Consider the following 25,093-nt stretch of genomic DNA (forward strand, 5'->3'; position numbering starts at 1 on the left):
ACGAAAGAGCTAATCTATGATACTTTACTATCCTACTTTGGGCATTCCTTGCATGAAGGGGGCATCAAATGATGACTGGGCAGCAGGAATGTGCCCCTGGCCCTGTCTCTGAACATCAATGCCATAACAAGGTCATCTGTAGGGAAGAAGGGCTGGGCCACACTTCCGCATGTCTTGTGCCTAGAAAGCATGAGTCCAAGCAGTTTCCCACTTACCTCATGCTTTTTAGGCACAAGTCCAAGAGATTTTGCCTTTTCCCTGCTGCTTTCCCTGGGAAAACCTACTCTTTAGTGGTAAATCCGAACAAACAGCAACCTGCAGAAAAGCTGACTGCTGTTTGCTCTGATTCAGCGGCGCTAAACAACAGGTTTTCCTGGGAGAAAGCAGTGGGGCAAACGGAAGTGCGGATTAGCCTGGTGCAAACAGCTGTTCACATGAGAACATAGGAAGCAAACTTATATCAAGTCAGACCATTGGCCTAACCCAGCTCAGTATTGTCTACACTTTCCAGGGTGGCAGTGGCTCAAAATCTATTATATGCTCAATATATATTTAATATCTACAAATTATCTTTTCATAATTATTGTTTTTACTATACTCTGTAAACCCCTCTTATTCAAGTTAGTCATATTAACTTAGGTTCCATTCATTTCTATGGAACTACTCTGGGTAAAAGTTACCTGGCTACAGCCCTCTGTCCTTTGTACGAATAGTTATGCCTGTCTGTTTCAGGGCTGGGTCATGTTTTGTAAATAATAAAAGTAAATAAATAACAACAAGGGGAATTTACCTCGTAAAAATGTTCAAAACCTTCATCAGTCAAAGTCACCGAGATGCTGAAGATGGAGTAAGTAGAGTTTTGTTCAAATCCTGTCTCACCATTTCCTCCAAATAATGCAAGAGCCCAAAATCTATTGCAAAATTAAAACCATGATTATGCAGGTGAACCACATTGCATTTTAAAGCATCTTACCTTTGAGTGCATTACTGTTACAATGAACTGGGAACAGAGGTGGAATTAAGGATGCTTTGCTTTTAGAAATGTGTGCCACTTCAAAAATAACATAAAAGGGTAAGTGATCTTCCATGACCTTGAATATCCTCAAAAAGGTACTTATAGGTGCAAAATGCAAATTTATTTGTAATTCTCTCCCCCCCCCTCTCTCTCTCTCTCTCTCTCTCTCTCTCTCACACACACACACACACACACACACAGCAACCCATCCTACTAGAAAACTTTGTCATTTGATAAACATGATTTGCAGTGCATTGATCTGGAATGACTTTCTGGTTTTTAACAAAGACATAATCATTTGTAGAATCAGGAAACCAACCCAAGCAGTAAGGTGGGTAACATGAGATGATTACTATTTTATTTAAAACATTTCTAAACTGTTTGATAAGTAAAAAAAACAACAACCCCTAAGTTATGTACATTGTTATTAGTAATCACATTCTACCTATCTCAAGGTGGTGTACAATAAAAAATAGCAACAACAAAAACAAACAGGCAAAAGCACAAAAGCATTTATGTTTTAAAAAGCAACAGCAAAATAGACATCCATGGCAGAGATTCATTAATCAACCAAGAGAGGCTTGTCGGAACCAAACTATCTTCAGTTGCTTCCGGAAAATGCAGAAAGTCTGTGCCTGTGGTATCTTGACATGAATGCTATTCCAGAGAAGAGGGGCAGCTACACTGCAAGCCATGGGGCAACCACACTGAAATCTCTGCCCTGTTCAGCAGAAGCTCTCTTGCAGACTGCAGTGACCTACTAGGTATATAAGGGCTAAAACAGTGTCTCAAGTAACCTGGTTCTGGGCCTTATATGTTAGTACCAAAACCTCGAACTTTGCCCTGCAGCAGACTGGCAGCCAGTCAAATCCCACAAGCAAGATATTATAGAATTGTAGAGTTGGAAGGGACCCTGAGACCATATGGTCCAAGCCCCCTGCAATGCAGGAAATATTATATGCTGGCGGTAGTTTGCCCCCACAAGCAACCTAGTAATTGTGTTCTGCACCAGCTGCAGACTCCAGATCTACCTCAAGGGCAGCCCCACACAGAGAACATTGCAATATTCCAGCCATGAGATTACCAAATCCTTGGACAACTGTGGTCAAGCTACTCTGATCAAGGAACAGCTGTAGCTGTCTTGCTGACCAAAGCTGGAAAAAGACCCTCTTTGTCATCAAACTGAGCTGTGGTTTCAGTGACAGAGCTGGATGCAACGTCCAATATAAAAACCAATGTCTATTAAAATTCAATACCCATTAAAACAAAAATACAACCTAAAAACCGATCAAATGAAATCTTAAAAGCAAATAAAGCAGAAAAGGGGTGATTTATGTATACACACAACAGCTCAAAGTGTCTCAGAACCTGTAAGTCATCTTACTGCCTCTCAATATTCAAAAGGGATAATTTGACATGTTTAGCTGTTTCATCATGCAACATAAGATTACCCCATTTCAGTGCAAACTGGACAAAGCAAAATCTTCAAGACATACTTTTTCCTAAGAAGCGAGAGCACACTGCCATTGCCTTCATGTCCCACCAGCCAGGAGAGGTAATGAAGAGGCTTAGTCCTACAGAGATTGGGGGAAACATTAAATAAGTTTGACACTTGCCTCTAAACTCCTAACTCCAACACTTGTCTCCCCTTCTTTAATCATCTGTCCTTAACTTAACCAATCCATTCTTCAACTTTTAATACAGTTGTACTGAACCTTGGTGTTGCACTGCAGCACTACTACTCAAGAGTTATTTGATCCTTTCCCCTTTGCACAGCAGATCATGGAACTAGGGACTCGGTGGGTTTGAACTCCATGGTTTTGCCAAAATGGACTTGTTAGCTATGCACTGAGGAACACTCCGGGCAACTCTGGCAAACTGGATTGCATGGTTATATGCTGAATAGCTTCATAGACAATAAAGGGAAGGACCATAGCTCAATGGTAGAGCATCTGCTTTGCATGCAGAAAGTCATCCTTGGCATCTCCAGTTAGGGTAGGGAGAGATTGCTGTCTGAAACCCTGAAGAGCTACTGCCCGCCAGTGAGATGATACAGAACTAGGTGGCCCGGTGGAGTACAGGGACAGGTTTAAGGTGCTGGTTTTGACCTTTAAAGCTCTATGCGGCCTAGGACCCACGTACCTACGGGACCGCCTCTCCTGGTGTGCCCCGCGGAGGACCTTAAGGTCCACAAATGACAACATTTTGGAGGTCCCAAGTCACAAGGTCTCAACCAGGGCCAGGGCCTTTTCAGTACTGGCCCCGACTTGGTGGAACGCTCTGTCACAAGAGACTAGGGCCCTGTGGGACTTGACATCTTTCTGCAGGGACTGCAAGACAGAGCTGTTCTGCCTGGCCTTTGGTTTGGACTCAGTCTGACCCGTATGTTTCCTTCCTCTTATGGTTTTGACTTTTAGAATGAGGCTGCATTTTAAATTGCATTTTAACCTGTATTTTAAATTGTTTCTTCTTCTTCTTCTTCTTCTTCTTCTTCTTCTTCTTCTTCTTCTTCTTCTTCTTCTTCTTCTTCTTCTTTTCCTATTATGTTTTTACTGAAATTTTATTGGTGTTAGCCGCCCTGAGCCTGGCTCTGGCCGGGGAGGGCGGGGTATAAATAATAATAATAATTATTATTAGTCTTGCTCAGCATGAGGCAACTTTCTATAGACCCCAAGGAAACCAAAGACAAAATAGGAAAATGATACTGACTAGGTGATGGATTCCGATTTATGGCTACTGCGTTGTATAAATGGAAGTAGGTTTAAAATGATCTCTTACCGATAATTCTTTTCTTGTGGGGGAAGACTCCAAGAGATGCTCAGAGAATGTATTTCTTTCACTGGAACAACTGAGGCGGGAGAAATGAGTCAATTTCAAACATTCACATGGGTGGTTATTCTTGCAGTAGACATTGAGAAAATGGGTGAGGGAGACGAAAGAGGTGGTGAGAGGAATAAACATGCACACATATTACTTCCAAAGGTTATAAGGCCATGTAAAAATAAACCACCAAAAGTTGGCATCCGTTTGTCTCAGGAGCAATGGAAGAGTGCACCTTCAGGGGTGTAGTCAAACAACTGGAGAAGAAGAAGAAGAGTTTGGATTTGATATCCCGCTTTATCACTACCCGAAGGAGTCTCAAAGCGGCTCACATTCTCCTTTCCCTTCTTCCCCCACAACAAACACTCTGTGAGGTGAGTGGGGCTGAGAGATTTCAAAGAAGTGTGACTAGGCCAAGGTCACCCAGCAGCTGCAAGTGGAGGAGCAGGGAATCGAACCCGGTTCACCAGATTACAAGTCTATCACTCTTAACCACTACACCACACTGGCACTGGAGAGTTACAGAGCCTGCTGTGGCTGAAGAAACCAAAACAGGAGAGACATATTAGAGACAGCTGAAGCTAAGATAGCAGTTTGCCTTAAGGTCACACTGTGACCTTGTGGCTGAGGTGGACTTTGAGTGGAGAACTTCCTCTTCCAATATGTCTTGTCAGTAGAGATATTTACCCCACATTGCATCTATATTTGAACTATTTTAAACCATATGTAATTGTTTTAAATGTTTGTATTGGTTTTTTTCAAAAATATAGGGACCTGTTTCAAATTATTTTTACACTTTTCTTGTTTTTTTAGCTGCAGTTGTTTTATCATTGTAACCCACCCTGAGACCTTACAGTAAAGGTTTTTGAAAAAGCAATGTAGCTCTGATGCAATTTTCCATTGACAGTGGATCGCTGCTCTACATTAAAAATGTTAAAACATTTTTAATGTTTTAACTGAACAGTGTAGTTGGGTCCTCAGTTTGGTAAGTGATATCCCTTCAGATTTCCCAACGATAAAATTTTTTGGGTTGAGACTAATTACCTTTGTAAAGCTTGTGAAATGCAGGTGTGTCAAACGGCTGTGGCAGATGACCAAAAGTTGGTTTGGGTAATCCACTTAAAAACAATAAAGAAACAATAGTGTATTGTTCAGGGTTATAGCTTGAGTTTTTTAAATAAAAAAATTGCAATGCCCACTGATTCCTGCTCTCAGTTCTCTTCTCCAAATATTTATATATTTAGGCAGCAACCTCATATACATTTACAAGGGACTAAATCCTATTGAATTCAATGCTATTTGCTTCTGAGTAGATATGCACAGGATTGAATTGAACTAAGACTGCATAGTTAATTACACATTATTTTCATGGGATGCTATGACTACATCTGAGCCTTTGCTTTAGTGGGTTCTCAGAATGGAATTTATTTCCTTGACACTGACTACAAGTTTGGTGGAAGACCCAGCATTTCCAATCTAATGTTTGCCCTTGCCCTATTGTATCTCTAAATAAAAGGAAATCAAGGGTCAGTACCTTTTACTAGTACATCCATCTATTTCTCAAATATCTAGTTCTCTTCCCCTTAATATAATTCTTTGATTCTCTTCCCTGGTTTGGCAGAATTCAACAAAACAGGTCAGGTAAAGTAAAGGTCTATGATAAAGAGGATAAAACTGGTACACATAAACTCCACCTAACAATGATATCTTAGGAATGCATAGTAATATTTGACCGTATTCTTTCTCTTTTATATTTCTGATTGATATGTCACAAAGTATCAGATTTTGTAAGCCATCAACAGTTTTAGGATAAAGAACAACAACAAAATTTCTTACTTATTTGGGATCTGTGAGAAGATTTCCGTCACCCATTTCTCCAAAGTGTCCAGAGTTTCTAATAAAGAAATATTGAAATATTGAGAGAGAAGAAGAAGAAGAAAAAGAAGAAGAAGAAGAAGAAGAAGAAGGGGGAGGAGAAAGAAAGCAATATGTTCTCACAAGGACAAAGTTAAGGTGAAAATATTGAAGCATCCTTCTTAAATAATATGAACACATGGGGCTGTGTGGAAAGAAGTCATTGCACTGATGGAACGACTTCCACTCATGCAATGGTACTTCTCATTCCTCTTCCTCCTGTGCGTCACCCACACCATCCCAAATCTGCTATGGGGTTTTCCCCAAGACTAAAGAGCACATTTCAGGTGAGGGGCGATAGGGGAGGCAAGGGATGGGGATTTCCATTGTACAAATGGATGTCCTTCCACATGTGCAATTAATTTCTTTGCTACAATCCACAATGCGTAGATGTTTGCATCAACTAAATCGCAAAGTTGCAGGAGCTCCCAACTTTTCCCACACTTCGTTTTGATGTTCATCCTCAATGAACAAACTAGTCAGATTATACCTAATAAACTTTCACCCTATGAGTCACCTTTTGTATCAGACCAGCAACCTTCTCAGTTATTCTTATTCAGGCATTACTCACCAAATGAAAAACATTGATATAGTAGGGAACCCTTTCTGTGCAGTGAGTCTCCTTGTGTGATTAAGAACCCTGAAAAATACCCACTGAAGACATCCACACTAAACTTGCAGTTCAGGAGACACTAAACATGAGAACACTTCAAGCAATTGAAGATTTGTCTGTTCCAGCTGACTTTCCCTGACTCTTACAATATTTTGAAAGTGTGATGCTATGCTTTTTACCTTTCTAGAACTTTATTGCATTGCATAGTACTGTTGCGTTTTAGTTTTATTGTTTTATTTTGTGCAAATGCTTATAAAACGAAATACAGTGGTACATCGGGTTACAGACAATTCAGGTTACGGATGCCGCTAACCCAGAAGTAATACCTCGGGTTAAGAACTTTGCTTCAGGATGAGAACAGAAATTGTGCGGTGGCAACGGGAGGCCCCATTAGCTAAAGTGGTACCTCAGGTTAAGAACAGTTTCAGGTTAAGAACGGACCTCCAGAACGAATTAAGGTCTTAACCCGAGGTGCCACTGTATGTACATTCTATATGCATATCTATCTATGTACCATATTTGTAAGTCTTTGTAAGCTGCTTAAATATCATTTTGGTGTTAAGTGAATTACATCATAAACACAGGAAGGCCTGGGGTGAACCATGTCTCAATTACATAAAATGGCTGCCACACTGAAAGAAGTAGAAAAATAGACTGGACGACAAAATAGTGTAGATGGGCACCCCTCCATCAAGGGGGGAAAGTACGTTCACCCACTGCCATGTTCACACACAGAGAAAAGCTCTTTGCATCTCTCTCTTCCCTTTCAGAACAGAAGAGAAGGCAGGTTTCTAATCCAGGCATCTCAAGAAATGTGGGATTATTTAAGAGCAAGTATTTGTTGTAGAAAATGGCCGCAGGTGGCGCTGTGGGTTAAACTACAGAGCCTAGGAATTGCCGATCAGAAGGTCGGCAGTTCGAATCCCTGCAACAGGGTGAGCTCCCGTTGCTCGGTCCCTGCTCCTGCCAACCTAGCAGTTCGAAAGCACCTCAAAGTGCAAGTAGATAAATAGGTACCGCTCCGGCGAGAAGGTAAACGTCATTTCCGTGTGTTGCTCTGGTTCACCAGAAGTGGCTTAGTCATGCTGGCCACATGACCCAGAAGCTGTACGCCGGCTCCCTCAGCCAATAAAGTGAGATGAGCGCCGCAATCCCAGAGTCGGCCACGACTGGACCTAATGGTCAGGGGTCCCTTTACCCCTTTACCTTTACTATTGTTGTAGGAGGAGCTGAGTCAGTCTGAATATGAACTGAGCAGGAAGAGCAAACAGTCTCCCATTCACGGATATATTTTTTGTGGGTGCCAAAGGAGGTACTGGCATGGGTGACCCCTGTAGTCATAAAGTTGTTCCTGCATGCCAACTGCTATCTGCACCTTATCTTGGGCGCTGCATTGTCAGCAAAACAGTTCATGGTATGGGATCGCATGCCAACCATGACAAAATTATCCCAAACATACACGCACCCCCCAACCAACAACTTAACATAGCATCGTATAACAGACATGCTTACTCACATATATATAACTTATAGTTCATACAGGGAGATTTTTATACCTCTAGATTGGACAACTAGATTCATATAGTGGGCTGAGTAGTGACGCGTCCTGAAATCCCTAAGCCTCTGATAGGTGTTAATTCTGTTCTTTTTCGGCGAATGTTTAAGTGTCTCCGCATTACCTGCAAATTTTTAACAGGAAAAGGTTTGCTTTCTGACTTTGAAATCAGCAAGGGTTTTAAGTTTGCGTGTTTGTGAATCAGATATCTTAGTCCTAAAAAGCTTCTCCAGGACCAGTCGTGCATCTATTTTTTATTTTTTATTTTAGCGTGATTAGCCCAAGTCATAAATATCAATCTTGACAGTTACACTGCATTCAGTTAGAAATTCCACCTAATAAACAAGTCTCATCCAAATAATGGCAAATTATGGATACTTCCAGAAGTCATGTCTCAGGAACCTAAGCAGCTCTCTTATAATACCATATTCACTCGAATCTAATGCTCACCTTTTTGGGCCAAGTTACGTTGCCAAAATTAAGGTACGCATTAGATTCGATGGCACATTTACATTCGCCAGCAAATACTTTTTTTGGTTTCATGGTTCTAAAACTTGAGGTGCGCATTAGATTCGATGGCACATTGGACGAGTAAATACAGTAAGTCAGATTATCAGTCCATCTAGCAATCCAAGCGCAGAAACTCTCAAGGATTTCAGATAGGAGTCCTTTACAACCTTCCTGAGGAGATGCCAATGAGACCTGAGAGCATTTTCAGGCAGAGCATCTGTTCCATCATTGAACTATGGCTCTTCCCCTATTTCAGAGGTCAGGAACCTCTGGCCCAAAAGCCTAATTAAGCACACCAGGCCTCCCCATTTAGCCCACCTGGTTATTTGGCCAAGTCTTGTCTGCCTGTTCAACACCTGATGCTAGACATAACTGGACAAATGGGGTTTGTAAAGGTTGGACATCAGCTGATCATCTACATGGGCAAAAACAGGACAACTCATGTCATTGGCCCATGGGTGATAGGGGAGATAAGGATTTAGTCTGTCATCCAGGTCCAATGTTGGCATGATAGGAACGGTATTTTTGTTCTTCAATGCCGGGTTGTTGTTATAGACCATAACAATGTGCCCCCACTACTCAATCACTCTGTTGTCTCATGTATACTGAGTTAATATGCACTATGAAGTCAGGGCTGGGAGTAATGGCTGCCTGACCTGCTATTCTGCAGGGTTGACAGGCCAGCTTCATGCAATCAGCTGGTCAAAAATAATCTGCTAAATTTGTTTGCCAGGGCTTGCGTTTCAGGGCCATGCTGGGTTAAATCCCAAACTAAGCAGAAATGAAGCAAGGCAGGAAAAAAACAACAACCAACCACCAGCCAAAGATCTTTGGAAGGAACCAGAATTAAGGGCTTTTGTTCAAGTACAACAGCTCAAGAATTCCCTAATGCTTTTAAACTAAAACCCCGCACTTTAAACTGAACCTCGCAACATTATACTTACCCCAAAAGAATTTTCTCATAGGATGTCCTTGTTTTGCAAGGCTTCCAAGGAGCAATTCTCTTCTGTTAGCATCAGAGGGCCTGGCTATTTGATATTCTGTTTGTTTTGAAGAACACATTAAGCAGCAGAAGGGAGAATACCTTTTTCAGTGATAAGATCATTTAGACAAGGAGACAGCCTAATAACACACATACACGAAGTAGCAGTGAATGAAGTGACCTACCTACCTCATCTACATTGAGAGGGATGGAAAGAAACAAACCATTCTGCTGCGTACATCTGATGGGCTGCATCATGGAGTTCCCAGGACACCAGGGAAGGAAGGCACTGCCCATTAAATGAACAGAAATTGCCAGCATCACAAGGAAAATGGAAGCTGTGGGAGCTGCGGTAATTGCCTTCTCCTCCTTTAGGTCCATGTCAACATGGTGCCATGGGATGAGCAGGATGGCAAGGAAAGGAAGAGATCACAGTGGCCCTTTAATTCATAAGAAGAGCTTTGCTGGATCAGACTAAAGGCCTACCTAGTTCACCATTCTGCTCCCGCAGTGGCAAATGCCCAAGCAGGATGCGAGCGCAACAGTGTTTTCCTGCTCGTGTTCCCTAGCGTCTGATATGCAGTTACCTTTGATAGTGGAGGCAAGATACAGCCATCTCTGATAGTGGAGGTAATATATTCTCCTTATTCTCCATACATTTATTGAGTCGCCTTTTAAAGCTGTCCACCAGCGATGTAGCATCGGTTGTTGGCTCCTGGCCCATGTGTGCACTGACCAGCGGAGGGCTAGCCCAGCCCTTGTCAGTGTTTGTAAAAAAGCAAAAAAAAAAGAAGGAAAGGGTTCTGACCTCCCTTTATCTTCTCAGCCTCCTCGTCGGCACAAAAAGAGTCCACGGGAATATCCTTGCAGAGTTTTATTAAAAGTCTTTGTGCAAAACACGACTGAATACCTATACACACCAGCACCAACCAACCCAAACACCAGCCACACCCCAAACTAACATTTCTCACTTATATATACAACTTGGTGCAGACCGCTGAGTCATGCTGACCCAGCTTTATTCGCATTAAAGAAACAGCGGCCATTTTAGCCGTGACACCCCTTCTGTTTCTTAAATGTGAAAAACCCCAACAGAAACAATACATTACAACAATACAACAATACATTATATACATAAACCCAGTTTTGTCATCAATTCATTATGGCATGTTGCTGGCAAAGGCTTGGTAAACAAATCAGCAATATTATCTTGTGACTGACGATACTCCAGTTTGATTACCCCATTCTGTACACAATCTCTCACATTCGCATGGCGGATAGCAATATGTTTTGATGCGGATTTCATTATTTCCGAGCCTGCTAATGCAATGCACGATTGGCTATCTTCATACACTCGGATAGGCAAATCAACTTTGCAATCTAGATCTTTTAGTATCTGTATAAACCACATGATTTCATTGCATGCTAGCGACAGGCTCCCATATTCTGCCTCACAGGATGAGGTCGCAACAAATCCTTGTTTCTTTGACCTCCACCCAATTATGGAATTGGCAAACATCATAACCATTCCACTTGTAGATTTTCTAGTAGCTACACAGCTTCCCCAGTCCGCATCAACAAATACTTCTAGTTTTTCATCTTGTGTACTAGATATCTTTAAACATACATTTAATGTCCCCTTTAGATATCTGATAAGCCTTTTCAAAGCACACCAATCGGCAGTACTGGGTTTAGATACACGTTGGCTCAGAACATTTGTAGCACATGCAATGTCTGGCCTTGACCACTGGCTTAAATACAACAGTGATCCTATTTTTGAGTGATACAATTCAGGCTGATCAAATTCATCATCACACAGTGTCTTTGGGAAATCTGGTGTCATGGGAGTTTGAACTGACTTGCAGTTTTCCATGCCAAACTGCTCTATTAAATGAAGAATTTTCTCTTTCTGGCTCAATAGGAAGCTTCCATCAGCTTCCTGCCTTACTTCTACTCCCAAGTAATTGCTTACAGGCCCTAAGGCTTTAAGCTTAAACCTCTTTTCTAGTTGACTTGTGAGCTTCTGGATCTCATCTGTGGAACTCCCTGCCACAAGCAAATCATCAACAAAGACTAAGAGCATTAGATATTTGTTGCCTGTCCCCTTGGTGTACAAGCATGGATCAGCCACACTCCTTTTAAAACCAAGTTTTACAAGGGCTTCATTTAAACACTGGTTCCAACACCTTCCACTTTGTTTGAGACCGTAAACAGCCTTTCTCAAACGCCAGACTGCACCATTCCCCTCTTCAAACCCAGGGGGTTGTCTCATTAACACTTCATGGTCTAAATTGGCATGCAGATATGCAGCATCAACATCAAAATGGTGCACTGCTAGTTGTCTTACAGCAGCAATGGAAAGCATTAAACGAAAAGTTTCACTCTTTACCGTGGGAGAAAACACTTCATCATAACTCTCCCCTTTAATCTGAGTGAACCCTCTGGCTACTAATCTGGCTCGAAAACGTGGTTCCCCAGATGCAAGGGTCTTCTTTTTGTAAACCCACTTGCATGACACCACTCTGCCACCAGGTGGCGGCATTATGACCTCAAACACTTTGTTACGTTTAAAAGAGTCCATTTCTTCTTTCATAGCTTGTTCCCACAAAGCACGTTCCCCAGGGGGTAAGTCTAAGACTTCATTATAACTTTGTGGTTCCACACAACTCACATTGCATACTCTCACTCCTCCTAGGGTCAAACGCTGAGGAGGTACGCCCTTGTTTGAACGCTGGGAGCGTCTAGGCACAACTACTTCTTCCCCCCTTATCTCTGGCTCTTCTTCCTCTTGCTCTAGAGAAGAAGTATTATCTATTGCCACATCTTTTGGGGAAATCTGTGCCTCCTCCTCATTCTGCTCCTGTGTTGCCAATGGCTGAGAAGAAGCCTCTTCTCTTACTTGCAGGGGCAGTAGGCAATCAGGGTTGGCATGGATCGCAGTCCATCTGTCCTGGTCAGCGAAGTCTGCACTTCGTGACAGAACCACGCGTCCTGGGCGTAAATTGAAACGCCACCCTTTGCCATAGGACTGATATCCCACAAACCGCAGTTTCTGCGCTCTAGCGCCCCCTTTCTGACGCTGAGCTTTAGGAATGTTTACATGTGCCCAAGAACCCCAATTATGGAGCATTGTCCACTCTGGTTCTTTCCCAAACAACACATGATATGGGATATCTTTTATAGAGCTAGACCAGGTTCTATTAATCAAAAAGTTTGCGGTCAGAAAAGCCTCGCCCCACAGCCTATGGTTGTGGCCCAATCCTGCATCCACTAGCAGGCAGTCCTTTACTGACTGTATCACAGCTCCACGTCTTTCACACAGACCATTTTCAGCAGGGCTATAAGGGTTAGTCAAGCGGTGAGTGATCCCCTTACGTCGCAACCATGCCCCAAATTGTTTGTTCAGAAATTCTCCGCCCCTATCTGTTTGCAACTGCACAACAGGCCGAGCGAAGAGCTTTTCAGCTTGGGCAACCCATTCTCTGAATGTGGGGAAACACTCAGATTTCTGCTTTAACAAAAACAGCCAACTAAAACGTGATTTGTCATCTATTACCAGAAAAGCATATCTGGCGCCCCCTTCAGTCTTCTGTGGAAAAGGGCCTATCACGTCACAATGGACAAGTTCTAAAACCTCTTTAGATACTCTGTCGCTTTTAGAAGCCACAGGTTTCCTCTTAGATTTGGCCATTTTACATACATTGCAATCTAGGAAACAGTTACAGCTATTTACTTTTAGGTTCTTGCACACCTTTTGCATTTCTGAAAGCACACGGAAATTGGCGTGACCCAGTTTTCTGTGCAGTTGATGTACACACCCGTTATGAACTGGCAAATTATCCTGAACCACCTGGGCTGCCTTAACATGCTTGTCCTGCATTACATATAACCCATTTTCCAACTTTGCATGGCCACATACCTGAGTTCCATTCTTTATCAGACAGCCATCCTGCGTGAACTTAACACTATACCCTGCATTAATCAAACAGCTTACAGACAGCAAACAATAGTCCAAACTGCTGACAAACAGAGTCTCTGGTAGAGTAGTGTTCAAGCACTGCAGGAAACATGTTCCCTGGCCATCAATCTTGCTTCTACGACCATCAGCAAGATAGATTGAGTCTTTTCCATCGGCTGGCTTCTCCAGGGTCTTAAAGTCCTCCCTACTATTGCAGATAATCCTGCTGCTCCCAGAGTCCAGCAACCATGTTCCTCGAGGTATCTTCCTCTCCTCCCGAGAAAATGCAGACACAAACTGAGCAGAACGTGTGTTCTTCTTCCCTGAAGAGAACCCCTTCTGCTTACGTTTCTGCGTCGATTGCTGCCTCTGCTCCACGTCGTCTCCTGGAAGTCTTGCCCTGCATTGACGTTGGAGATGCCCGGGTTGGTTGCATCTATAGCACCTCCTCACCGCCATGGCCAAGTCCAAACCTTGGCGTTGCTCCATTGGCAGATTCTGCTGCTGGCCCCCTCGACTGTAACTCCTCCGTTCTTGGAGTTCAGCCTGTCTATCTGACCTTCTTTCTGCTTCTTCGGTCAATCTGCCAACCACATACTCAAGGGTCAGATCTCGGGGACGCATACTCTCCATGCTGTTAATCACAGGCAACCAGCTTTCAGGCAAACTTGAAAGGATAATGTAGGTTTGGTCAGTCTCATCATAACGCTTACCTCTCTGTTGTAGTTGAAGAAACAGAGATTTCAGCGTTTGAAGATGAGTTGCCAAACTTTCACCTTCCTTCATAACAGTCCTGAACAGCCTTCTGGTCAGAGAAATGATAGTTCCAGCAGTTTCTCTGACATGCATTGCCCTTAATAAATTCCAGCACTCAAACGCTGTGCTGGCATTTGCTACATGCAATAACTGAGAGTTGCTCAAACACAGCATAATTTGGGCATGGGCCCTTTCATCTAGCCGTTTTTTCTCAGCAGAGTCAGTTCTCAAAACCTCAGTTTCAACACAGTCCCATAGTCCATCTCTCCTTAACAACTGCTGCATTTTAATTGACCAACTCAGCCAGTTGCTCTCTGAGAGAAGTTCAAAAGGGATGCCTCCCCCAATATTTACAACTTGGGAAGACTGGAAATCTGCCATCTCTGCTGGTGCTTGCTGAGCCCCTTCTGTGGGGCCTTCAGCAATCTCTCCTGACTTTCTCTTTAGAGTCCAACTAGATGGTCCTGGCTGGCACTCACCGGCTTCTAGCTGCTGCCTCTGTTGACCCTCAGGTCCCGCCTGGCTCTGCAACTGGTGTAGCCGCTCTGTGAGTCGCCTACTGTGGTCCTCTAGCAGTTCAAACTGTTCCAGTAGCCGACGCTGAGTGCTTTCCTGATCCTCAGATCCCAGCCGCTCCAGCGTCGCTGCAGACAGTTACAGCTTGCCACCAACTGCTCCAACGCACAGCCACTGTCTCCGTACACCACCAGGACTCACCAGCTCCTTGCTGAAATGCTGTTAGTCGTTTTGCACTCTGCACATGCTCAGAAACACTGGGCCCATAACCTGTCAGTGTTTGTAAAAAAGCAAAAAAAAAGAAGGAAAGGGTTCTGACCTCCCTTTATCTTCTCAGCCTCCTCGTCGGCACAAAAAGAGTCCACGGGAATATCCTTGCAGAGTTTTATTAAAAGTCTTTGTGCAAAACACGACTGAATACCTATACACACCAGCACCAACCAACCCAAACACCAGCCACACCCCAAACTAACATTTCTCACTTATATATACAACTTGGTGCAGACCGCTGAGTCATGCTGACCCAGCTTTATTCGCATTAAAGAAACAGCGGCCATTTTAGCCGTGACAGCCCTCGCCACCGACACTGCCAGAGCGACCCCAATGGAGCAAAGCGGGGCTGACCTCAGCTGTGTGGAGAGGAGCAACAGGCTGGGCTGGGCTTGCCTGCATGGGATGGCCTGGTTTGTGCCCCCACAAGAATTGTGCACTCGTGGCCACCCTCCCCCTGGCAGCCCAATGCTATGCCCCTGCTGTCCACACTGGTATCTTGTCTATGGTGCACTCCCTAATGGTAAGAATGGTACAGAAAACTAACTTTTGTGTATCTGATAACCAGCATCTGTCTAGCAGTGCTTTGACTCAGACCTATCCTCCAGTTTGCCTTTTTTGGGATGATGATGATGATGATGATGATGATGATGATAATAATAATAATAATAATAATAATAATAATAATTTATACCCCACCCATCTCTGGCTGAGTTTCCCCAGCCACTCTGGGCGGCTCCCAATCGAGTGTTAAAAACAATACAGCTTTAAATATTAAAAACTTCCCTAAACAGGGCTGCCTTCAGGCGTCTTTTAAAAGTGGGATAGCTACTTATTTCCTTGATGGGAGGGCATTCCACAGGGCGGGCGCCACTACCGAGAAGGCCCTCTGTCTGGTTCCCTGTAACCTCACTTCTCGCAATGAGGGAACTGCCAGAAGGCCCTCAGCGCCGGATCTCAGTGTCCAGGCTGAACAATGGGGGTGGAGACGCTCCTTCAGGTATACAGGACCAAGGCCATTTAGGGCTTTAAAGGTCAGCGCCAACACTTTTAATTGTGCTCAGAAACGTACTGGATTGCTGAACATGGATTGCTGAACTGCAGCTATATCCTAAGCGGAAAGTGTAGTCCATCCAGCCATTCATCAAACACCATCCTTTGAGCATGCTGTACACATTTGCTGGCATATAACCTTGTGTATGTAGGAAAAGGCTGTCCCCAAGGTGGCTGTGAGCAGCCTCCTCCTTTCTACCCTCTCCCTGTCCAAAGGTTCCATTTCTTGACATACCAGGGCCTTTTTTCCATATGTAATGGCTGTTCTTGTCACCTGCCATGCTCTTAACTGCCTAACTGCTAGAGCCTGCAGTATGACCATTTCTCTACATCTCCTAATAAACACATATTTGTATGCAGTTCAGAATAATGTGCACATTTTTGAAAGTAATTTCCCTTAATGTAATGTGCTTTTGTATTTCACTACTGTATTCATTTTTAGGCTCACTTTCCTCAATATATGCATTCTTTTAAACATTAATTGGTTGGGAGAACCACATCACAAAATTGGGAGAAGTGCAAATTTCAAAGGATGGCTGTGTTTCAGTTCTCATATTGTTTCAGAAAATTGCAAATTGGATAGATTCACCTTTAAATGCAAACAGGATCTAATTTCTCCTCCATCCCTACAAGAAGACAGACATAGATGTGCAGTGTAAAATAGTTTGCCAAAAAAGGAGCCAGATTCAATGCTCTGTAGTTGAATGCAGGACAAAATCTAGGGTCTGGAACTGAGCCTGGCACAGCAATGTCTAGCACCAGATCCTGTCCTACGCTCTGATTGTACTGCAGCCTGTTGAATATTTCACAAAGTGTGCAAGGCCAATTTTAAATGGGATTACAGGTCTAAAATCCTATCAGACTAAAGAGGTAGGCCATTAATAGTCCTGCTTTACAAATGAGGACTCAGAAATTAAAGAGAATATATCCACAAAATCAGACAGCTGAAGATTAGATCCAAAGTTTGGAAGCACAGTTGAAAAATCCAGGATGGGTTGGGGGGAAAATAATTTTTCCCACAGCGAGAAACCCACGTTGTATGTTGTGCTTTGTGAATCTTTGTATTTAACCTCAGACATAAAAGAGTAGAGTTAGATAAAGGTGGTCACTCTTTTCCTCTTAGCTTGTTACCCATGTCATCCTCACAATTAACACACATTGTGAACTCACACCAGAAAGTGACATATCTCCACATTCTATAACAACTTATAGCCTGAATACATTTAAAGTCCTACTGAATTCAGTGGGATTTATTTCCTGAAGATATGCTTAGAATTGCAGCCTTACAGTTAATTACCTAGTTTGGTATGCTCTGGGAACTGATAAAATTACACTCTCAAAATTTATTGACCACAATCCAACATAAAGTTAAACACTCTTAAGACCATTATTTCAAAGGGCTTAAGGAGGCTTAAATATTTGGATTGTGGCCATTGTATCTAAATATTACTTTTATAAAGTGGTTACATAAAACATGGGTCATCCAAATTTCACGATAGGAATGCTACGTAAACCTGATGAGATCGTTTCTCTTAAGAATTGCAAGAATATCAACAATAAAAAAATTAGATCAAACCCATTTGTTTTACCACTATCTACAGCTTCAACTTCTCGGTCAATTGCATCCTTAATCATCAGTGGCTGGATGAAAAATTGTGCCCATCTACAAGAGAAATTGAAAATTGGGTTTCTGCTGTGCTGAAAAGCAGAACTATAATATTTTGTTTTCAAAAGTGCATATACAGTCCCTTTGGGTTGCATTCAAGTAACTTACTCAGAGTAGACCATTTAAAATTACACACGGGTCCTGCTATCCAAACACTTGTTATACAAAAATTCACTTATCCAAACATGAGGTATTAGTACCCAAACCTTGCTATATGTCCCCCACAGATTCAAATATCCAAACAGGCAGACCTGAGTTTAGTATTGTAAACAAATAAACAGCCTCAGATAAGTCTTACTTCTGTTCTGCTCATATGTGGCAGTCATTTTGCCAGAAATCATGGTGGGTGGGTGGGGAAGGAAAGAAAAGAGATAGGACAAATAAGAACATTTTTTCCCTTCCATGGTTGCCTTTTGCAAGGTTTCATAGGGTTTCCTGGAGTTTCCCTGCTCCCCCCCCCCCATCATTTGGGGGTCAAAATTCCCCATTAGAATCAGTGGAAATTGTTGCTTGTTATGAGAACCCTCACCTCGCAAACTGTTAACCCTCACCTCACAAACTGTTTCCTGAGAATGCATTGTGTTCAGATAGTGGGAACTGCATATAATGACCATTAATAACTTTGCACATTGCTTCTCACTCCCACTCCTCTAGTGTATATCTTCCTGGTTGTTATTTGGTTTTGTGTTGCAAAGTTACCTGTCAAGGGCTTCCCTAAAATATTTTTTCTGGATATCAAAATGGAAGACTGTTCGCTCTGTGTCTGTCGAAGCATTGTCTGAGCCTCCGTGCTTCTTTAAGAATGTATCGAACCCATTCTCATCTGGGTATTTCTGGCTACCCATAAACACCACTGAAAGAGAACATTGAAAAAATTGGGTGCATGCCTTCCAATCCTGGGATACTTGTCTGCTCAGAGTATGCACAGATGTCGATCATTTCAATGAACCCAATGCATACCTCTTGCTGAGTCCTCTTGCTTTAAGCCAAAAAGCTTTCACGACACATTAGAACAACCTTTCTCAACCTGTGAGTCCCCAGATGTTGTTGAACTACAACTCCCATCACCCCTAGCTAGCAAGGCCAGAGCTCAGGGATCATGGGAGTTGTAGTCCAACAACATCTGGGCACCCACAAGTTGAGAACCGCTGCATTAGAAGGAGTGCAAGGCTTGATTGTGGCAAACCTCAAAGGCTGGGTGGTGGTGGTTTTATAACACTGGGGTGATTACACTACTGTCACAGACTGGCTGGACACAGAGGAATGGTGGGAGGAACCAGCTGGGAAACCCCCAAGGGAAGAAATTTCAGAGTCTGGGAAGTAGTGGTGGGACAACAATGAGTAGTCAGAGGGAGAAGACTGGGAGGTAGTGTCTGAAGCTGAAGAGGCCACAGGGCTTAGTGAGCAGGGAGTCTGTGGCAGAGAGATGTGCAGACTGAGAGTCAGAAGCTGAAGCAGGGGAGGAGGGAGGCCAAGAGGCAGAAGTGAATCAGGCTGGTGAAGAAGTTAGGGTGTCTTCCCCTCCTGCTGCGACAAGCTCCCCTTCCTCCACATCTCCCAGAACCAGGAGAGGCATGAAGAGGGCGGAGGAGAAGTCAGTTTCATGCTGCCGTAGTCTCCAATTTCTTGGGGAAACCCTGGAGAGAAGGGACTTGGGCAGCTGGGAGCTTCCATTTCAGCAATTGCTTCACGGGGCAAAACCTGCCGGAGATGAGTTGCTGTGCTAACTAGGCCTGTGCAACCCGTACAGCACATAAAGGTAGAGGGACCCCTGACCATTAGGCCCAGTCATGGCAGACTCTGGGGTTGCGGCGCTCATCTCGCTTTATTGGCCAAGGGAGCCAGCATACAGCTTCCGGGTCATGTGGCCAGCATGACTAAGCTGCTTCTGGCAAACCAGAGCATCGCACGGAAACGCCGTTTACCTTCCCGCTGGAGCAGTGCCTATTTATCTACTTGCACTTTGGCGTGCTTCCGAACTGCTAGGTGGGCAGGAGCAGGGACCGAGCAACGGGGTCTGACCCCGTCGCGGGGATTCGAACCGCCGACCTTCTGATCGGCAAGTCCTAGGCTCTGTGGTTTAACCCACAGCGCCACCTGCGTCCCATAGGTGGCAGTTATTCACACAATTTATATTCTTGTTCAAAAACAATTTTTCACCATTTATCAAATTTGTGAGAATAAGACAACTACTTACAAAGTGCCATGAAAACTTATAAGCTATCTAAAATAAAGTGAACTCACAATGTCAGATTTTTATTATTTTTATTTTATTTATTAATTGTATGAATAATTGCTGCCTATGTTCTGTACGGGTTGCACAATCATTATTAACGGCACAGGTTGTATTGCTTCAGCAGTGCTCATTAGTGCAGATCCAGTATTTGCTAATAGTTATCTCCAACTTGGTCAGTGTAATTTATTGCTGGCTCTGCTCTAAATCCAAGGCCAATCTCAGCCCTTGGGACCTTGGGCAGCTGCTAAGATCCAGGTGCTGTAGCAGAACCCACAAGCATTGCTTTGGTTTCAATGGTGCTGGCACTTGTTTGGGCCCTCCAGACTGCCTTTTCCCTCAGCCATGAGTTTATCTGGTGCAGCAACAGAATCTGGGAAAGTGCCTGCCGTTTTAACCTCCCCCTGCAGTGCCACAGAGTACACACAGAAGTCTTCTCCTCTCCCAGACCTCTGAAATGAGGCTCAGAAGAAGCTTTGTACTTCAGGGTAGTTTGCTGTGTGTCCTTGGTTGTGAACTGTGTACGGGTTTGCAAATGAGCCAATGGGCCAAGAAAGGTTGGTCTAATGTGATATTGCTCTAAGGCATTATGGGAAATTTAAAAGGTAGGTGGCTTCCCAGAGTCAGCTGTTACTGCTAGGCAACCACTAGAATGGTCCACTAGGAGGGATTTTGGAAGGTCCCCCTCAAATGTGGTACCGCATATCACACAGTATCACAGAGCAGGCAAATAAAGCAGGCTTCCCCAACCACCCCAATGATTTCAATATGCAGATATGTTCACAAAACCTTCCTCAAGCCTGATGTTTTGGACTACATCCCACCATCCCTGACCATTGGGCATACTGGCTGGAGCTAGTGGACTCTTGGGTCCAAAATATCTGGAGACACCAAGCTGAGGAAGGTACGAGATTATGGGAAGACCTTTCTTTCTTCGGGCCATTAACTGCTAAGTTTATTTCTTATTAATCTATTAATTCTTTTCAACCATGATTTCATCAACTTTTAAAATAAAACTATAAATCAGTTTCAAGCTGTGAGTAAAAGAAAATATTGATAATTGTGTTTTGATTCCAGAAAACTGCCTCCCAGGCCAATAAATTATAGACTATCTTTTCCGTGGCTTTCTTTTTTGGTAGAAAGACATATAGAAGTAGCTACGTACTGTGCTCCAAAAAATGAGCTAGTCCAGGTAAATCATCAGGGTCACAGAAACTGCCAACACCAACAGCAAGGGCAGCTGCAGACTGTAATAAATATATATAGAGGGGGGGGGGGAGAGAATAGACATTATATTACAAAGAAAGCAGCATGTTTCCCCAATATAGAAGAATTCCAGTTCCATCAGAATGCTTCCCCATCTTAAAGAAAACAGATCAAGACTTAGGCTGCATTCACACCATAAATTTAAAGCACATTGAATGCAAATTGTTTTCCCCAAAGAATACTGGGAGCTGTAGCTTAGCCTAGAACTACAGTTCCCAGGATCCATTGGAGGGGCAATAATGTGCTTTCAGTGTGTGGTGTGGTGTGTCTCCAGCTCCAAGGGCCTTCTGGTGGTTCCTTCTCTGCAAAAAGTGAAGTTACAGGGAACCAGGCAGAAGGCCTTCTCAGTAGTGGTGCCTGCCTCATGGAAAGCCCTCCCTTCAGATGTCAAGGAGATAAAAGAACTACACAACTTTCCGAAGACTTCTGAAGGCAGCCCTGTATTGGGATTAATGCTTGATATTTTGCTGCGTTTTTATTATGTTGGAAGCCGCTCAGAGTGGGTGGGGCAACCCATTCAGATGGGTGGTGTAGAAGTAATATATGTTGTTGTTGTTGCTGCTGTTGTTGACACCAAAATTCTCTTTGTAGTCACCTGTATTTTCCATATTGTGTAAGTATTAGTTTTATGCAAAATTTTAAAATGCAGTGCCCCTCCATCCAACCCAGTCAGAAGTATAGCTCATTCTCCCCCTTTCATAGAGGACTCAAAACCTTATTCCTCCTGTGGTCTCCAGAAACTGGTATTCAGAAGCATTACTGCATCATGACTAGCTACCATGACTAGTAGCCTTTGATAGCCCTCTCCTCCATGAAACATGCTGTGATATTCCTTTTCCTATTTCATCACTATTGTTTTTATCCATTTTGTAAACCGCCTTTGGAAAGATTTCATTTTGAAAGGCAGGTTAAAAATGGAAAATATACATCAATAAAGGTTAAAAACCACTGTCGTACGAATCAATTCAAAAGATATATAGGTATACACCTACAAAAAGTAAAAACATGGCTAAAAGAGGCTTGCATAGAGATGTGTATTGTACAGGTATACTCACTGATTTGTTGCTCCTCCCTGTTGACCATACCTTACAGGTTTCCCTTTTTGTTGTGTGTCAAATGGCCCTATATTTAGCTTAGGGAAAAGGTTGCCTGGTCAACATGCAGTTGTGCTGCTTGCTAACGTACCTGCTTTTCTGCGCTGTCCATCTTATTTTCCTCTTCTTTCTTGACTAGCTGTTCATAAATTTCATAGTCATCGTTCTCATCTTTGATTCTGCTTCCACGACGCTCTTTTTGTTTACCTTTTTTACCAAGACCACTTAGAACTCCAGCATAACCTTCAATAGTGGCCTCTCTTCCTCCAGGTACTTCTCCAAATTCTTCCACATTCCCATCCTTCTCGTCCTCAAAGCTGCTGTCTTTCCCATCGTCTGTATCAGAGGACATGTCTTCCTCTTCTGACGCCTCAGAAGAATTGCAGTCATCCATATATAAGTCAGAAATCAGCAGAGCGTTCAGGCCATTGCTTAATTTTATGTACCTGCAAAAGTAATTCCATGAGCATTTTTATCGTTTCTATTTCTCTTTTTGCCCAATGTGGGCGTGCATTTACCAAGATGGCAGTCACCGCTCCCTCTCTATTAACCTGGGGATGTGCAGGGAGAAAAATGCAAGGATAATCTGGTCAAGGAGAGGGTTTTCAAATGCCTATCCAGTAACTAAACCCACCCTTTGTGGAAAGCAGCCTGTTGAGGATGAGTATGAATGATTCTGGATTAAAAACTACATTTATTTTTGCACTATGGATGTGTCAGTGTGAGCACAGCCCAAATGTCCAACAAGCACCATGTCCTGCCTGCAACAGTAGTCAACAGACAATCACAGGAAGTCCTCAGCAGAGCATGAGAACAACAATCACTCCCCTCTCATTTGTTGCCCCACCCCATCAAGTGGTATTAGTTGCTTGCCTATCTCTGAACCTTGATGTTCCAGTTACCTAATATGCTAAGTAAAACTGATCTGTCCTCCATAAATTTATCTACCCTCCTTTTAAATACTATATCTAATCCAGAGTCCATAATCAGATCTTGCGGCAACAAATTGCACTAGGTGATTAAATGTCATTCAAACGTCTTCCTTTTTTTGTCTGTTTTGCATCTATTTACACTGAGTTCTAATGCCACGAAAGAGAAGGAAAATATTCCCTTTGCACGATGTATAATTGGATAAATCTCTATTATGTCCTCCAGTTTGTCATCATCTTCTTACAAGCTCCAAGCAGTGAAGCATCTCAAAAAGAACATGGGAAACAATTCTCCACGAGATTGCGGCAGGCAACCTTCGCCTATTGTCACTGAGTTAAGCACAGCCTACCCCCTTCCCAATAATAGGAATTCATGCAGATTTCCTGGAAGTCAAGTTCCCACCATTGCATGGGGGGGGGGAATCCACTGCTAGCCAGGTATGCTGGTGGGAATGCCTTGATATTGCTTAATTGCTTCTTAATTTTTAAACTTACTATGTGACCGAGTCTGTACTTTTAGATTATTTACGTACTTGGGACACACTGTGACATTTACAGTGCTGTTGGCCTCTTGAGGGGGGGTTGTTCTTTTCTCCAGACCCTTTATTCACCTGTATTCTTTGTGGTCGCTGGGGGACTTCACAATATCGGGGTCCCCTGCATTTTTCTTGGCCCGGTGCTTGTGCCCTTCCTCGTCAGAGTCTTCCTGTCGTGCCTGGGTCCTTCGACAGCCCTGCCGTCTCCCCTGCTGCGGTGGACGTAAGACCGTGCAGTTCTCAGTCACATCAGGCTTTGTCTCTCTAGACATTGCTGTGGCTCTGAGGTGATTTGTGAGGTGCTTGCCAGCCACCCTGCACTTGAATTTCCTGCCTAGTTACTGTCTTGCAGTAACCTCTGTTCTTCCATACCAAAACCAGCCTCCTTGCCAGGGCTATACAATCCATCCCAGACCCCGTTGGATGCTTGGATTCTTGAGAGATAGCATCTGTTTATGACATAGATAAAGGAACAAGCCATGATTCCATGAGGGGTAGTGAGGGAAATAAGACAAGAAATGGAGAAAACTAAACACATCAAATTCATTCATTCAGTCACCTTTCTATAAATGGATTGGTTTGTTTGAAACCTTTGTATCCAGGTTTGTTTGTTTTTTACTTATAAAAAGCCCTCAAGTTACTTCAAGAGATATTTGGGTTTTTCTAAATTTTACTTTAAAAACTTCTATCTTGCCTTTCATCTGAAATAATCTAAGGGTGGGTAACAACAATCAAAATCACATAAAACCAGACAGGAAAATTAATACAGAAGGTAGCAGCAAGCAGAATAATAATAATAATAATAATAATAATAATAATAATAATAATAATAATAATTTATTTATACCCCGCCCATCTGACTGAGTCTCCCCAGCCACTACAAAAAGGTAGTAAGGTAGTAATTACTACAAAAAGGTAGCAGCAAGTAGTAGAAATTACTACAAAAGGTTGGCATCTCAAAATTTGTCTGAAAAAAAGATCATAAATATCATTAAAAGCTTGAGTGAACAGGACATGCGCCATAGAGTATCTAAAAGATTATTCTGTTCTACCATATGCCTCATTATTTGTGTAATCAATAAAGTCACCCCAAGACTGCATAAAAATTGTCGTGTACCCGTAGTTTGCCATGCATGGCAAAAAAATATTATTTTTTGTTCCTTCCTCTTGCCTACATATAAACTTTTGTAGTCTGTTAAAACTGTGATGGTTTTGGTATACACTCTGATGTAACTTTGTTAGTATATTGGGAGACATTGTTTTATTTCCATTTTGTGTAATTGTTCCATGTCATATGTTCTAATAAATACGTTTTTCTAAAAAGAAAGATAACAACGAAGGCACCAAAGAACTATGGCTGTGGAGATAGTTCCACCATTTGGACACCTGTACAGAAAAGGTCCATTC

The 25,093-nt window shown here is 42.9% G+C and overlaps 1 protein-coding gene across 2 annotated transcripts in view; it reads right to left on the minus strand.

Moving 5' to 3' along the window:
• LOC309539376 (nardilysin-like) overlaps nucleotides 1-24,123 on the minus strand; it is a 52,226-nt gene extending 28,103 nt beyond the window's left edge. Inside the window, exons 1-12 of one of the 2 annotated variants that reach the window (XR_014222835.1) lie at nucleotides 23,762-24,123; nucleotides 22,313-22,667; nucleotides 21,027-21,108; nucleotides 18,328-18,481; nucleotides 17,552-17,625; nucleotides 9,372-9,467; nucleotides 7,919-8,041; nucleotides 5,672-5,729; nucleotides 4,880-4,953; nucleotides 3,794-3,863; nucleotides 2,512-2,589; nucleotides 791-911 (exon numbers count right to left, since the gene is read on the minus strand). Coding sequence is in view for 1 of the 2 variants with exons in the window: in XM_082235533.1 (XP_082091659.1) it covers nucleotides 791-911; nucleotides 2,512-2,589; nucleotides 3,794-3,863; nucleotides 4,880-4,953; nucleotides 5,672-5,729; nucleotides 7,919-8,041; nucleotides 9,372-9,467; nucleotides 17,552-17,625; nucleotides 18,328-18,481; nucleotides 21,027-21,108; nucleotides 22,313-22,667; nucleotides 23,762-23,958 (1,482 nt within the window). In the remaining variant the exon portion in view is untranslated. The remainder of the gene's footprint in view (nucleotides 1-790; nucleotides 912-2,511; nucleotides 2,590-3,793; nucleotides 3,864-4,879; nucleotides 4,954-5,671; nucleotides 5,730-7,918; nucleotides 8,042-9,371; nucleotides 9,468-17,551; nucleotides 17,626-18,327; nucleotides 18,482-21,026; nucleotides 21,109-22,312; nucleotides 22,668-23,761) is intronic. The other variant, XM_082235533.1, reaches the window with a different exon arrangement.
• Between the last annotated feature and the right edge of the window lie 970 nt (nucleotides 24,124-25,093).

Source organism: Podarcis vaucheri, assembly GCF_965113315.1.
Source record: "Podarcis vaucheri genome assembly, chromosome: 8".
In the NCBI taxonomy this organism is placed as follows: domain Eukaryota; kingdom Metazoa; phylum Chordata; class Lepidosauria; order Squamata; family Lacertidae; genus Podarcis; species Podarcis vaucheri.